The sequence below is a fragment of the Aedes aegypti genome, chromosome 1 (genome assembly GCF_002204515.2).
Source record: "Aedes aegypti strain LVP_AGWG chromosome 1, AaegL5.0 Primary Assembly, whole genome shotgun sequence".
Classification (NCBI taxonomy): Eukaryota; Metazoa; Arthropoda; class Insecta; order Diptera; family Culicidae; genus Aedes; species Aedes aegypti.
This window is the reverse complement of record NC_035107.1, coordinates 213,372,840-213,389,143: the sequence shown is the minus strand read 5'-3', so window position 1 is coordinate 213,389,143 and position 16,304 is coordinate 213,372,840. Positions and strand designations below refer to the sequence as shown.

At 42.0% G+C, this 16,304-nt stretch overlaps 2 protein-coding genes across 3 annotated transcripts in view; one reads left to right on the top strand and one right to left on the bottom strand.

The window, feature by feature from the left end:
* Positions 1-668, top strand: part of LOC5576284 (general transcription factor 3C polypeptide 1) — a 53,478-nt gene extending 52,810 nt beyond the window's left edge. Inside the window, exons 8-9 of one of the 2 annotated variants that reach the window (XM_021857494.1) lie at positions 288-485; positions 590-668. In XM_021857494.1, coding sequence (XP_021713186.1) covers positions 288-454 — 167 coding nt within the window. In that variant the 3' untranslated portion in view covers positions 455-485; positions 590-668. Of the gene's footprint in view, positions 1-287 lie in introns of both variants that reach the window. The other variant, XM_021857493.1, reaches the window with a different exon arrangement.
* LOC5576285 (TIP41-like protein) lies at positions 505-14,740 on the bottom strand. The gene is made up of 4 exons (XM_001662525.2): positions 14,549-14,740; positions 14,290-14,459; positions 13,151-13,550; positions 505-993 (listed from the first exon to the last, which is right to left on the bottom strand). Exons 1-4 carry the CDS (start codon positions 14,564-14,566, stop codon positions 697-699), a joined length of 885 nt encoding a protein of 294 aa, XP_001662575.2. The 5' UTR covers positions 14,567-14,740; the 3' UTR covers positions 505-696.
* Positions 14,741-16,304: the final 1,564 nt, after the last annotated feature.

Below are 16,304 nucleotides of genomic sequence, written 5' to 3'. Positions count from 1 at the left end.
TACCTTAAAACGGGGAAACTTTGATCAGATTGTCCTAGTAAGAAATTCGAATCAACATTCAACGATGTGATGTTTTCAATGCATGAATGGTGCTTTTCTTACTTATATGTATGTAACTTTTTCAACTTTTCGAAACAATGATTTCCATGATTATGGACGACACTACCAAATTAATATAGATTTCAGCCTTATGTGTTTCAGTCTTTCGTTCTTAAATCACCATTATGCCAAATGACCCGCTCCCTTCGTAGGTAACCCCTAGCTAACATTATGATTTTGCTCCACAGCCATTGCTACCGAGTTTGACCGCGACGAGTGCACTTACGTCGAGGCAACATCGAACGCACTCAGCACGCTGACGACCCTTATCGGAGACTATCGTAAGTTCCAGGAAGATTTCCTGACGCTTCCGAAATCCAACGACATGCAGGACGTGGAGCAATCAGATGAATAGATATAGGCGTGTCATCATCTCATTTCTACAGGTGGCGTCGTAAGTCAAAATCATGTTTCACTATTTTAATCGCAATCGTATTATTCGGATTTTTTTTACGATCCTATTCTACACAACACACATGATGATTTGCAGCCCGGGCGAGGTTTTCGTCGAAGGGATACCAACTGCTTCAATAAACTTAAGATTAAGTCGTTCTAACGATGTAAACGGATGTGTCTTTTTTCTGTTTTTTTTTTTTTTTACGATGACATGTCCTCCGTTGTTTCAGCAGAATCGGTTGCTTTTGCCGACAGGGACAACTTTTCCGTAACTTTCGAAACCACCGGCAAATGTTCGGCAATTTCGTTTGGACTTGTGAACAGCGCCGGTGGAACACGTTTCAGTTGCTCTATCTTCGCCTCTCGGTGCGTGTACTCCCTCAGCATGTAGTCGTTGCCTTTCTCGTAGTGGAATCGAGTGTCGTTGATGCGTATCAGAACGTGATCTACACGCAAGAAGAAGCGCAGAAGGATGTAGAAGCCGGATGGCATGACTCGCTAGAAATTAAAACATAAATTAATCGATGAGTCTCACCCATGCATGGAATACATAGAACAACGATACTAACGAACTTTAATGAACTTAAAATTTTTTTCGCAGGGTTCTAGTTTATGGTCCAAACTTTCATAAAATCCTTGGCTCAGATTTTGAGCCTCATAATATTCTATCGATGAAAAATTGCAAAATTCAAGTTTCAATAGCTATTCAATACGAAAAAGTCCTGAGTGGAAGAATTATCAGACAGAGTATGAGAATACCTTTCGTGACCCTTAGCATTTATTTTTTTAAGAATACAAAATAAAACTAAAAAAATGAAGAAAAAAAATCAAACATTTTATTAAGGTACCGCGGAACAAGTGGGTAAGAGCGATAAGTGGAAATAACTTGTTTTGTTAACCTTTTTGATCATTCACAACATTACGACAGACAAAAAAAATATGAGATTTTTCAACCATTGATTGTTTAAAGTACAGCGGGGCAAGTGAGAATCCGGGGTTAGTTGGCTCTTCCGTAATAGCTTATTGAAGAAAAAAAAAACAATGTGGTATCATTCTAGAAAGTTCAAGGTACAATCATAAGGAATATATTCAATACAAAAAAAATATTGTTATTTTTATAACCATGTGCTCTACGCCACAGTTGTCAATTCAGCGCCATTTTCATCTTGTATGATGAATTGTGACACGTTTCACATGTTGCATTAGTTCGCAAAAAATAATTGTGTTATAAATCAAACTACCATCAGAAAGCTACAGTTTTAACTATTAATTCAAGCTGCTTACGATAAACAGGTATTATGTTTTCATTTCATATGAAAATTTCTATGGTCTAACTTACCCCAAAATATATTTATACCCGGGACAAGTGAAACACCAGAACCAAAGCAGAAGCTACACGTTTCAAACATTTTCTCAGAGAGTAGCACTTAATTGAATGTTTCGACGATTTTATTAGAAAAGATCAATCACAAATTACGTTATTCTTTATTATTATTTATTTATTTGTTGCTCAATGCAAGTTGGTGTAATACAGTTTACAATTTCTATACTTAACAGTGTTTTGTTTAACTTTCATCTGAAATTTTATACTTTATGATATCTTCAGCACTAAAGGACAAGATTGCAACAACAATGAAATTAGGTAGATGAGGAAAAAGTCTTATCACAAAAAAAACCTCAGGAATTTACTTAATTTATCTTACATACTAGTATCACAGGTCTAGCTAAAATTTTAAAATTCACAGAAAAATCCTTGTTGTCAAATCATTATAAAACTCACATGCACATAAAGGGAATGGTTATCGCAAATTTACACTTCAAATCGTGTAAAGTTACATAACCTACATGAATTTGTGTTCATGATCGATTATGCTATGCATAGCGGGAATGTAGTAATATTCATATTTTCACATGATTTGTCGTGTGAATAAGCGACAAATTTGGCATATATGCATGATTTTATTGATTTTATGTGTGACTCTGAATGGAATTTTCTTAACGTGCAGCATCACTCTGCACTCTGAACGCTTCTTATTCATACCGCCCAGATCGGCATGAATAAAATGTAGTAAAGTTGAGTTTACTACATTATCGGTATTAAACGCTATATGTGGAACACAAGTGGAGCATGTTTGTGTCATTTCTCTTTCTACACCTTTCGAACATACTACAAACAACACGTTGCTATGAATAAAGGTAGCATTTACTACAAAGCTAGTGGTAGTTAGCTTCAGAGGTTGCTACTCATGGTTTGAGATTGTTGAAATGAATGGAATAATTAAAATTTGACTAAATTCTGGGATTCTGGAAGCCATTCTGGGAATCTTTCGGAAATATTGTAAATCCGGTATTTGATATGGCTATTAATCTTTTAAAATTATTCGGGTATCTTCAAGACGGTATTTCTATAAGAATCTGTGAGATTTCAGTGAGTGCAAACTCTGGTCCGAATCTTTGGAATCTTGTAAACTTCCGAGATGAACCAGCCTCAGGCTGAAAGTCTCGTTAATAAAGATAATAATAATAATCTTGTAAACTTTGGAACCCTTTGATTTTCAGTTCCGTTAGGATTTCAGAGGAAATCTTCAATTATAGTATAAACCTTTGAATGTCTAAATTTAAAAATATAAAAGAAAATCCTTAATTTAACCACTATTGTGAGAAATTATTTTTATTTCTAAGTGTTGGGGCGAATGGAGCAGAGCTGGACTCCTCGCTTTACCACTGGGCTCTATCCTGACAGCTGGACTGTCATGCGACTGATGCCATGTCAGTTTTGTATAAAAATGTCATTACGACTTCCGCCTACTCGAGTAACACCATTCTATGTACCGGTACCTTTTAATAAAGTAGTATAGTTTTAATTATTGAATCCGCGTACGTTTTATTCGGGTTATAATTATCACGGCCACCTGTAGACGCGTATTCAACAGTGGCGACTCGGTATTCGCGATTTTGTTTCGTTCGCGCGGTTAATAAGTGAACGGAAAAATCACGCCTCCCACGCGGAAAAGGAAAAGGTTGGAAGTGGATGAAAGTCCGGACCGATCCTCTTCTCCGGTGAACATGAGCCAGCAACAGCAGCAAGCGTTGCATCAGCAACAACCGATCCCCACGGATGCGTTAATTCTGCAGGTTCTCCAACAGTTGCAGCAGCAGCAGCTCGTAACTAACCAACTTCTCAACAACCATCGTGAGACGCAGGAGCAGCAAAAGCTATTCATTCAGCAGCAAGGTGATGCGCTTCGGAATCTTTAAGTTCAAGTGCCGACGGGGCCAGAAGCGATTCTGGATTCGCTTGCCGGCAATATAAAAGAATTCCGGTATGACGTCGAGGCCGGCAGCACATTTGCATTTGCTTGGTTCGCTCGATACGACGATCTCTTTGCTCGTGATGCTGCTAGGTTAGACGATGCCGCGAAGGTTAGACTGTTGATGCGGAAATTGGGAACCACTGAGCATGAACGCTTCATCAGTTTTATCATGCCAAAAGCGCCCAAGGACTTTACGTTCGACGAAGCAATAGTCAAGTTGAAGAGCTTGTTCGGTGCTGCGGAGTCGGTGCTTAGCAAGCGTTACCGTTGTCTGCAGATATGCAAGGGGGCGACAGAAGATTATGTTTCATACGCATGTCGTGTTAATAAATGTTGTGTGGAATTCGAGTTAGGAAAGCTGTCCGAAGAAGAATTTAAAAGTTTAATGTTCGTGTGTGGATTGAAATCCGAAGCTGATGCGGAAGTGCGAACGAGACTTCTTTCTCGCATAGAGGAGCGCGCAAACGTTACGTTAGAGCAATTGTCAACCGAATGTCAGCGATTGCTCAACCTTCGACATGACACGGCTATGATCGAAGGAAGTGGAAGTTCGGTGAACCAAAGCAGGCGACACCAGCGGTTCCAGAAGCGTGCTAGTCCGAGACAGGAAAGTTCGTCGAAGCCTCAGCTTGCAAGCAGCACACCAAAGAGACCATCAGGTCCATGCTGGAGCTGTGGTGGAATGCATTATAGTCGGGATTGCAGTTTCAAGACTCACCAGTGTGCGGACTGCAGTCGGTATGGCCATAAAGAGGGCTATTGTGCAAGTGCGAAGAAACCAGCTCCTCGTCGTTATTTCAAACGGAAGTCCCAAAGCATTACGGTTGAGACGAAGACTGTGACAGTATCAGTGGATATGGTTCGCGGTAGAAGAAGATTCGTTCCCGTAGTGTTGAATGGTGTGTTCGTCCGATTACAGTTAGATACGGCGTCGGACATTAGTGTGATTTCCGTGGACACTTGGAAGCGACTAGGAAAACCATCAGTACGCTCGCCGTCGGTTAAAGCGAAGGCCGCCTCCGGAGACAATTTAAAGTTAGTGTCGGAATTCGATTGTTCGATTACGGTAAACGGTGTAACTCAAGTCGATACGGTTTTTGTAGTGAATCGCGACCTGCATATTTTGGGGTTGGATTTGATAGACGCTTTCCAGTTGGATACAGTACCGATCAGTGCGTTATGTAACAAGGTCACGGGTTCTCCTACCCTCGTCGAACGATTGAAGACTGAGTTTCCGGAAGTATTCAGTACGTCGCTTGGCAAGTGCACGAAAGCAACCGTCAAGTTAGAGTTGAAGCCGAATCAACAACCAGTGTTCCGTCCTAAACGCCCAGTGGCGTACTCGGTGTATCAAGCGGTGGATGACGAGTTGGACCGTCTCGAGCGGATGAAGATAATAACCCCAGTAGACTATTCGGAATGGGCCGCTCCGATAGGCCTATTCACATGACGTTCCAAAACAGCTGATCGGGAAGCTTTTTGACAGTTCTTCTATGTAAATGACAGCCTCGTGTATGCACCGGTCCTCCACCGATGTAAACAAATGCATAGACGGACCTGTCACATGAAAAGGCCTATTGTGGTCGTCCGAAAAGCGAACGGCAATATTCGAATCTGTGGAGATTACTCCACTGGGCTAAACGATGCGTTGCAGCCGAACCAGTACCCCCTTCCGCTACCGCAGGACATTTTTGTAAAGCTCGGCAACTGCAAAGTTTTTAGTATCATCGATATGTCGGAATCCTATTTGCAGTTGGAAGTCGATGAACCCTAGCAAGATGCTGTCTATAAATACACACCGGGGCATTTACAAAGTAAACCGCCTTGCGCCCGGCGTCAAAGCAGCACCAGGGGCGTTCCAGCAGGTTGTCGATGCCATGTTAGCAGGTCTGAAGCACACCTGCGGCTACCTAGACGACGTCATCGTAGGTGGTAAAGACGAAGAAGAACATTGGCAGAATTTAGTGGCATTATTTCGGCGCCTCCAAGAGTTTGGCTTCACGGTGCGTTTCGAAAAATGTTCGTTTTGTCAGGCCCAAATTAAGTACCTGGGTCATTTGACGGATCAGCATGGAGTTCGACCAGATCCGGCGAAGGTCGAAGCAATTAGGCAAATGCCTGCGCCAGTGGATGTAACAGGAGTGCGCGCCTTTCTGGGAGCCGTAAATTTCTACAGCAAATTTGTGCCAAATATGCGATCCATTCGATATCCGTTGGACCAGTTGTTGAAAGCGGGAACAAAGTTCGAGTGGACCGCCGATTGTCAAGCCGCTTTTGACAAGTTCATTGACACACAATGCTATTGACACATTATAATCCTGCTTTGGAGATCATTGTCGCAGCTGATGCGTCATCGATAGGTTTTGGTGCCACGATTAGTCATCGTTTTCCAGATGGATCGATTAAAGTTGTCCAGCATGCATCGAGAGCGCTTACTCCAGCTGAGCGGAATTACAGCCAAATAGATAGAGAAGGGCTGGCTATAATATTCGCTGTTACTAAATTCCACCGTATGGTGTTTGGTCGAAAGTTTCGGCTACAAACGGACCAAGAAAGGTATTCCCGTTTATACAGCCAACCGGCTGCAGCGGTGGGCATTGATGTTGCTCATGTATGACTTCACGATCGAATATGTGGCCACGGATAAGTTTGGTCAGGTTGATGTTTTGTCTCGTCTCATAAACCAACACGCTAAATCGGACGAAGACTACGTCATAGCAGCCATTTCGCTTGAGGATGATGTAAGGTCAGTAGCTTTTGACTCGCTTAACTTTCTGCCACTCAATTTTAGCGATGTCCAGCAAGGCACCAAAAAGGACGCTGTCCTTGGAAAAGCACTGAGATTCATCGAGGAAGGTTGGAAGACAGCGCCTCCGTCAACCGCAGATCGTGAGTTGCAGAAGCTGTACAATCGTCAAGATTCGCTAACAACTGTTCAGGGTTGCCTAGTCTTTGGTGAGAGACTCGTCATTCCGAAGGCTTTGCGAAAACGGTGCCTGGAACAACTACATCAAGGACACCCTGGAATTCAAAGGATGAAGGCCATTGCTCGGGCGTATGTCTATTGGCCTTCCATCGACAACGATATAGAAGATTTTGTGAAAGCGTGTCCCCACTGTGCACGGGTTGCTAAGTCTCCAGCGCAAGCCGCGCCTGTTCCTTGGCCGAAATCAGAACGACCATGGCAACGCGTGCATATTGATTATGCAGGACCTCTTGACGGTGAATATTTTCTTCTGGTGGTAGATTCACACTCCAAGTGGCCTGAAGTAGTGCAAACGTCCCGGATCACTGCCCCGGCTACCATAAGGATTCTTCGCAGTCTCTTCGCTCGGCTGGGAATGCCGGAAACACTAGTGTCCGATAACGGCACTCAGTTTACTAGTGCGGAGTTTGCCGAGTTTTGCTGCACTAACGGCATTCAACATATCACCACCGCACCGTTCCATCCCCAATCAAACGGGCAGGTGGAGCGGTTTGTAGACACGTTCAAACGTGCAACGAAGAAGATTCGCGAGGGAAAGGGGTCAATGCAAGAAGCCTTGGACCTGTTCTTGTTGACCTACAGGAGCACACCGAACCCATCGGCACCTAACGGTGCATCACCAGCGGAAGCGATGTTCGGTAGACAGATTCGAACCAATTTAGAATTGTTGCGGCCACCATCAAAACGTCATCAAGAAGAAATAGGAGAAGAATCGGCAAACCGCCGGTCATTTCAACCGAACGATCAGGTCTACGTAAAGCTGTATAGCAAAAACATCTGGAGCTGGGTACCAGGAACGATTTTGGAAAGAATTGGAAAAGTTATGTACAACGTGTGGACTGAAAAACGTAATTTGGTTCGCTCACACGAAAACCAACTAAGACGCCGTACCTCAACAGACTCTGAATGTACATCTGAGTCAATCAAGCCTAGAAATCCTCTGCCTCTCGATGTCCTGCTATCAGCATGGAACTTTAAGGAACCAAGCAAGTCTGCCTCATCTGTCTCTACAAATACGCCGAGGCCGAACGCAATCGGCATTATGGGTATTCCTTCGCTATCACCTCCGCCTGAAGACACTACTCATTATCCAGTTGTTTCGAACCACACAAGGCAAGCTTCAACCGTAGTCTCCAACATCGAGTCATCAAGTTCAAGCACATCTATGGTACAACAGCCTCGACGTTCTTCGCGCATTAGAAGGATGCCTGCGCGGTTCGATGTGTACCGTCAGTTTTAACGGGGGAGATGTTGGGGCGAATGGAGCAGAGCTGGGAGCACGGTCTTATACCGAATGACTCCTCGCTTTACCACTGGGCTCTATCCTGACAGCTGGACTGTCATGCGACTGATGCCATGTCAGTTTTGTATAAAAATGTCATTACGACTTCCGCCTACTCGAGTAACACCATTCTATGTACAGGTACCTTTTAATAAAGTAGTATAGTTTTAATTATTGAATCCGCGTACGTTTTATTCGGGTTATAGTTATCACGGCCACCTGTAGACGCGTATTCAACACTAAGAATTCCAAAGATACTACTAAGGCCAGAGATAGGTTTCCTTATCGAAATAACGAGAATACCAAAGAAATACTAAGAATCCCATATCCATCATCGGAGTTCTTTTGATATCGATGAAATTATTTTGGAAGGTATTTCTGAAATTTTCAGATTTTGCATCAGAATCTCAGTACGGGAATCCAAAAAAGTCTAGCAATTTCCTAATTTTATGTTGCTGTAATCTCAAGATCTCTTTATATGACATAGATTTTTAGCTAAAATTCCAAAAATCTTTGTAATCATCATCATAAAATTCACATGCACATAAAGGGAATGCTAGATTTATAGCAAATTTATACTTCAAATAGTGTAAAATTACATAATTTACATGAAGTGTTCATGCTCAATTACGCGATGTATAGCGGGAATGTAGTAATAGCCAGTTACTGCTCATGTTCGAAAGTGGTAGGTACTACATGTTCGAAAGTTTTTTTTTATTCATACCAAAAGTGTAGTAAACTTTGTGGATTTTGTTTTTGAGTAGATGCTACATTAGACTGATGCAAAGAGTGCTTCGTGAAGCCCAAGCAGGATGGATCGTTGTTGCGTCGTCGGATAGGTTTTGTTCTCGGTTTCGCGCGTGTTTTCGTCGATGGAGAATTTTTTTTTCCCCTGTTTTCAAGCGTCTTGCTGGGTAGTGCTTCGTGAAGCCCAAGCAGGATGGATCGTTGTTGCGTCGTCGGATAGGTTTTGTTCTCGGTTTCGCGCGTGTTTTCGTCGTCGGAGAAAATTGTTTCCCCTGTTTTCAATCGTCTTGCTGGGTAGTGCTCCGTGAAGCCCAAGCAGGATGGATCGTTGTTGCGTCGACGGATAGGTTTTGTTCTCGGTTTCGCGCGTGTTTTCGTCGTCGGAGAACTTCTTTTTCCCTGTTTTCAAGCGTCTTGCTGGGTAGTGCTTCGTGAAGCCCAAGCAGGATGGATCGTTGTTGCGTCGACGGATAGGTTTTGTTCTCGGTTTCGCGCGTGTTTTCGTCGTCGGAGAACTTCTTTTTTCCCTGTTTTCAAGCGTCTTGCTGGGTAGTGCTTCGTGAAGCCCAAGCAGGATGGATCGTTGTTGCGTCGACGGATAGGTTTTGTTCTCGGTTTCGCGCGTGTTTTCGTCGTCGGAGAAAATTGTTTCCCCTGTTTTCAATCGTCTTGCTGGGTAGTGCTCCGTGAAGCCCAAGCAGGATGGATCGTTGTTGCGTCGACGGATAGGTTTTGTTCTCGGTTTCGCGCGTGTTTTCGTCGATGGAGAATTTTTTTTCCCCTGTTTTCAAGCGTCTTGCTGGGTAGTGCTTCGTGAAGCCCAAGCAGGATGGATCGTTGTTGCGTCGTCGGATAGGTTTTGTTCTCGGTTTCGCGCGTGTTTTCGTCGTCGTCTGAGGGCGCTGCCATAGTAAACGCGTCGAGCGACGCGTGCGCGTGTGCGAGCCCGCAAAGCAGAATATCAACAACAGGAAATCCTTTGATCGCATCGCGTTCGCGGACGCGGACGCGTTACTATGGCCGCACCGTGAGAAAATCTTTTCCCCTGTTTTCAAGCGTCTTGCTGGGTAGTGCTCCGTGAAGCCCAAGCAGGATGGATCGTTGTTGCGTCGACGGATAGGTTTTGTTCTCGGTTTCGCGCGTGTTTTCGTCGATGGAGAATTTTTTTCCCCCTGTTTTCAAGCGTCTTGCTGGGTAGTGCTTCGTGAAGCCCAAGCAGGATGGATCGTTGTTGCGTCGACGGATAGGTTTTGTTCTCGGTTTCGCGCGTGTTTTCGTCGTCGGAGAACTTCTTTTTTCCCTGTTTTCGCGCGTCTTGCTGGATAGTGCTTCGTGAAAACGGTTTGTTTTCGGGACGCCAAGAAGTTTTTCTGTTCGCACTGTGTTGCGAAGAGATATTTGTGTTCAGTCGAGGATGGATTACCAACTGGTGAGTTCGTTTCATGCTTATGATAACACATTTTTTCTTGAAAGTGTAACTTTTGTGTAATATTAAAACAAACTTTGTTTGGTTCGTCACTATAAGTGTCGGCATTATGCTTGTTTTACACAATTTCAATATACATATATTTTTCTCTTTTTTACATTATTAAAAATATCTTTTGAAATGTTCGACATTGTGAATGTTGACGTATTTTTTAAAAATTCTACCATCTCGAGACAAAAATGCACAGTAATACTCATATGTAATTTTCAAACAAACTATGTATGGTTCGTCACTACAAGTGTCGGCATTATTGCTGTTTCATATGATTTAAAATATATAATGTAATTCTCAGTTTTCGCTATTAATAAAAACTTCTTTTGAATTGTTCGATATTATAGATGTTGACGTTTTTTTTTTGAATCTACTACTAAAAACTTCTCGAGACAAAAATACAAAACTAGTTTTAAATGTAAGTCGTATATTTCCCCCTTGTCCATAGATCGCATCACCGACCAAAGGTGACTCCCAGATCTTTTCCTCCCCCACTAATAAACACCCTTCCCGTGGTGATTGTGGAGATGCAGAGGTATTCTCGGTCTCTAGAAGCAACAATCATTACACTCTAACATTCCTTCCCCATCCCAACTGACTGTAAGGACTTGGCCGGCGCCGTTATTGATCAATAATATTAGATCTGCTAAAATTGCACTTCGAGAGTAAGCGGAAACTCCCATCCCTTATTCATTTGGATCGTAGTGCAATTCTTACCAGTTCCGATCAATCACGGAGTAGCAACCATTGACATGTACAGTCAGTCTATGCTATGCTATGCTAGATGCTACATTAGACTGATGCAAATTTTGAAGTTTTTGCTCCCCTATGCTTAAACGATGTCAATTATGATGGAAAGGGATGGTACACAAATTATGTCACGCTAAATTTCAACTTTTTTGACCCCCCCCCCTCTATGTCACGTTTTTTGTATGAGCCCTCTGAAAATTTTGTAAGGCTTGTCACGCTTGGCTTGACCCCCTCCCCCCCCTTGGAGCGTGACGTAATTTGTGCATGACCCCAAATGATCCTCCCAAAATTTGAAATGATTCGTAAGAAATTTGGTTGTGCACACGCTATTTGAAGTTTATATGGAAATTACTATGGAATAGATAAACCTTTTGTGTTCAGTCCTCTAACTGCTGGTCATAATAATCTATGGAAAAGTGAACACACTTATGTGAAAACTTCCCAGCTACAACTTTGCCGAAGACCACATTTTGATGGTACGTAAGAATAATTTGTTATTATTGATAACAAAGTCTAAATCATGCTGAGATGATCATTCATTTACTATCAGAGCAACACTGCTTTTTTGCTGTAGCACATAGTAGCCTGGATTACTTGGATCTATTCTACCCCCAGGAGCACCACTGTTGCCTGCCGAGCAATTGGTTAAGCATGCAAAATGCAAACCAGGTTATGATTATGAATAGCAATTTATCCTGACCTCCAATCAAAATGTGGTCTTCGGCAAAGTTGTAGCCGACAGGATTTCACATAAGAAGAGTTTGCTCACTTTTACATGAAATATTATGACGAAGAGTTAGAAGGCTGAACACAAAAGGTTGGCGTTTTCCATAGTAATTTCCATATAAACTTCAAATAGCGTGTGCACATTCAAATTTATAACGATTCACTTCAATCATCGTCTTTTCTTTCATGTTTGGCGCCGCGAGCATCTGAAGAGTCAGCTGAAAATGTTCCTTCTTAGAAATATATGCTGTTTTTTCGCGTTATATTGCTGCTACGATAGTGGAATTCAAGCTGCTCATATTTGAGCGAATATAGAATCAATAGAGAAGAAGTTATAAATTGCGACTATCAGCTTAAACAAAATAGTCAAATTTATTAAATTTTTCAACATTCGGAAGTGACTTTAAACTTTTTATGAAAATATAGAGCTATAGGAAACTGAAATATCTATATTCGAATGATTTTCGAAGTTGCAACAACCTTAGTGTACGTGACATTTTCATTTTGAGGTCTTCCTTGGCCGAGTGGTTAGAGTCCGCGGCTACAAACCAAAACCAAGTTTAAGGTGGCTGGGTTCGATTACCGGTCGGTCCAGGATCTTTTCGTAATGACAATTTCCTTGACTTCCCCGGACATAGAGTATCATCGTACCTGTCACACGATATACGAATGCGAAAATGGCAACTTTGGCAAAGAAAGCTCTCAGTTAATAACTGTGGAAGTGCTCATAAGAACACTACGCTGAGAAGCAGGTTATGTCCCAATGAGGACGTAATGCCAAGAAGAAGAAGAAGAAGATGTGACACTTGTTTAAAATCATCAACCGTGCATTCCATCGAGTTAGGGAAAATATCGAGTAAAGGATGGACCTTTGCACTGGTTCACTATTTGACATTTTAGCGGTGCCGTGTTATTTATGTGACCATGGCAACCAGTGAATTCGGCACCGCTCAAACGTCAAACTAGTGAACACGTGCATCGGTCCATAGTTGACTGAAACATTAAAACCTAGATTGGCCATAAACTAGAACATTTCGAAGGAAAACGTTTGGTTCATTTAAGGCGAAGTAGGCCGTCATTGAAATTTGTAAGCGTCGTTGATGATTGTTTCTAATTCCTATCACGATTTCAAATCAAAGAAATTCATTTGGTTTTACACTGGCACTGCTGAAAAAGTATCAGCATACTTTATGCATGTTAGCGCGTACAGTGATACTTTTTCAAGTCAATATAAACTATCAAGACTGAGTTTTATCACTTTGAAATGCAAGCTGAAAAGTCATCATTGTTGCCAAAACGAATGACGGGCTACTTAGCCTTAAGTTTGGTAATAATTTCAAGTATGCGTGGGCCACGTCTAGTGTTGCACTTACCACTTTCACCGAGAGCACCGATATACCGTGATCGTGCAGCTCATCTTCGAACAGAGTGAGATCATGGTAGAACAGAATCGGTTCCCGTTTCATTAGTTTGAACATGTCGATTTTTTGGTCGGTTGTCTCCACCACCATGCCTTCGTTGACGGTGCCTTTATACTCCGTCGTAAATGACCAATCGAATGGTTTCACCTTTTCCTGAGTATCAGCCGCCGATCGGCTCTCCTTCCACTCCTCGGAACAGGCCACCTTTAGGTCTAGCTTCTCGTTCCGAACCAGCTTGAGCGCGTCCATCGGGTTGAACTCCAGCCGTGCACCGCTTTTGTGACTTATCGTTAGGATATTTTTGTGGAACACCATATCTGGTAGATGAGGCAATTCCAGGGCAAAGTTGTACCTGCAGAAATAAAACAATGATTTATAAATTTAATTACGCTGAAGGAGTGTCCTTAAAATTAACCAGCAAGAATCGAATAAGAAAAATTATACAATGTAAGCGTGTGCTGGAATAAGGGCGTAAGTCGCTTGATCGATTTCTCTTTCATCGATCCTCTCTTCTGTGAATAAAGATGACTAGATGAAAATTTGTTAGCATGTTTTCACTTCATACCGCTTGGCAGCGATGCAATCAATCTTGCGTATTGAGGTGAAAAAATACTGACAAACTTTCATCTAGTCATCTTTATTCACAGAAGAGAGGATCGATGAAGAGAAATCGATCATGCGACTAACGCCCTTATTCCAGCACACGCTTGTCATAAGCATAATAATTGTCTCAGATGGAGAGAAGATAGCATTGGCAGCAGCAACTTTGTCTTGCCATCATGTAGGCTGTTAAAAGATGGTTTACAATCTTCCATTTAAAAAAAATGACGGATTAGTTTTTACACGTCAGACTATTTCGGAAACTTTTCTACATACAAATACCATTTGATTTTTATTTATATAGTATATAGATAGATGGTTTTCCCGGCGACCATCTGGACCTCCTGGGTTTCTTGAATTTTTTCCCGGTAGATCGGAATTCTCGTATTTTCCCCGCTTTATTGGCCACCTTGTATTCTCTATTTTTGAGAAACTCAGTTGCTATCAGCCCCGAAGCCCCTTTGAAACTGTGATCAATTTGTTCAACTTACACGCACAGCTCGCAGCATCCGGCCTCTCCGGGAACACATTTATTGTCGTTGATGCAGACGCTCTTCAGGATGTGGGATTTGGTGTACGAAATGGTCCAGTCGTCGAAGGTGTGGCTTTCGCTATCCACCGGTAACCTTACAGGGCCACTGTCGGTTTCCTCTGTTTGAATCTGTATCCGGGCCCACCATACAAATAAACAACAATCCCAAGTTAGATTATGTTCGCAGGCAAAATCCACATATTTCTATCGCTACTTACGATTTGTTTCATTTCCATGGCTCGAGTGTTGTTTATCTGGGACTAAACGATTATTTTATGCCGATAAATGTCGCTGGAATTTTAGTAACTAAAATTTAGGCAGCTTGTTTTCACAATTTTCCGAATATTTTGTTTTGTTGCCCTTCCGAACCTGACCTGTCCAAAGCAGCACACACGACAGTGACTGTCAAGCGCGTTTGGTTGGGGGGTGAGTTGCTTTGTTCGAAAAAAACACCGCCTCTCGAAATGAACCTGATGGCTTTGGTTCATTCGCATGAGTCTACACGGAACCACAAATCGAGTCAAATTTAATTTCTCATTCAAATACACTCAGGCAAATGGACTATCGATAAACATACACTGTTATATATCCTCATATTGCTGATATGTGTGCCACACATAGTTTTTTGCAATTTGTATCCGAACATATTGATTATGTGTGAGACAAATATTCAGAGTTCATTCATAGTATATTTAAATTATGTGTCAGAATACATGGGAATTAATAATGAAAACAATAAGCTCTATGGGGCTGATCTATGGATAAAATAATTGATTTTATGTAATATTTACTTAGATTGAAAACATTTAAGCACATTTCATGATAAAATATGGTAATTATTTTGTTAACATTTCTATTGTCATCCAATTCATAAAATTATTCCCAATTTTTATCAACACGAAGAACACTGTGTGATGCAGAATCGCGAGAAGTGATGGCATCTAGTTATCTTTGGCTCTATCCCAAATTATGGAGGGAACTTCCCTCGGAATGACTATCCATTGGATGACGTTTTCGGGTTAAGGTTCCAACTTAACGTCAACGTCATATGCAGCCCAGATTTCACTGTCACGAAACGTCAAATGCAGCCCGTCGTGAAAAAGTGAAAAGTATTGTATAAATTATTATTAAATAAATTATTATTAAAAACCTCAATCAGTGAAGCATTTTTTCCAAAGATAATGATAAATCTAAACACAAGACTAAGTTATTTAACTTGTGAGGACCAGAGCTATGTTGGACGCTCCTTCCTAGTTGTCGGCTCACCATTTCACAGCCTAATACATTCAAATACACTCAGGCAAATGGACTATCGATAAACATAGGAACCTGGAGAAAACTGAGTTGGTTGTCTTTTCTAAGAAGCGTGATCCTGCAAAGGTGGAGCTTCAACTCAGGGTATTTCACACATGTATCTAGGGGTCTGGTTCGACTCTGAATGCACCTGGGGAAAGCACATCAAATGTTTGTATCAGAAATGCCAGCAACGAATCAACTTCATGCGTACCCTCACTGGAACATGGTGGGGAGCCCACCCGGAAGATCTGATAAAGCTTTATCGCACAACGATTTTGTCGGTCCTCGAATACGGTAGCTTTTGTTTTTAATCCGCCGCGAAAACACACATCCTGAAGCTGGTGCGTATCCAGTATCGTTGTCTTCGGATCGCGCTAGGATGCATGTCCTCAACTCATACGATGAGTTTAGAGGTTTTAGCAGGAATACTGCCTTTATCAGATCGTTTCGCGGAATTATCGCTACGCTTCCTCATCCGATGTGAGGTGTTAAATCCATTGGTGATTGGAAATTTTGAAAAGCTAATCGAACGAAATCCTCAAACAAAATTTATGACACTGTACTACTGGTACATGAGTCTGGAGGTTAACCCTTCATTGAATGCTCCAAATCGTAGTTGCTTCCCAGACTTCTCCAGTTCTACTGTAGGTTTTGATCTGTCCATGAAACAGGAAATTC

What these genes read in the sequence shown, in the direction of transcription:
- LOC5576285 (XM_001662525.2), bottom strand. An exon ending in GGATGCTGCGAGCTGTGCGT is followed by an intron (nt 13,551 to 14,289) that starts GTAAGTTGAACA and finishes TTATTTCTGCAG; the next exon opens with GTACAACTTTGCCCTGGAAT. An exon ending in CGGTGCTCTCGGTGAAAGTG is followed by an intron (nt 994 to 13,150) that starts GTAAGTGCAACA and finishes TTTAATTTCTAG; the next exon opens with CGAGTCATGCCATCCGGCTT.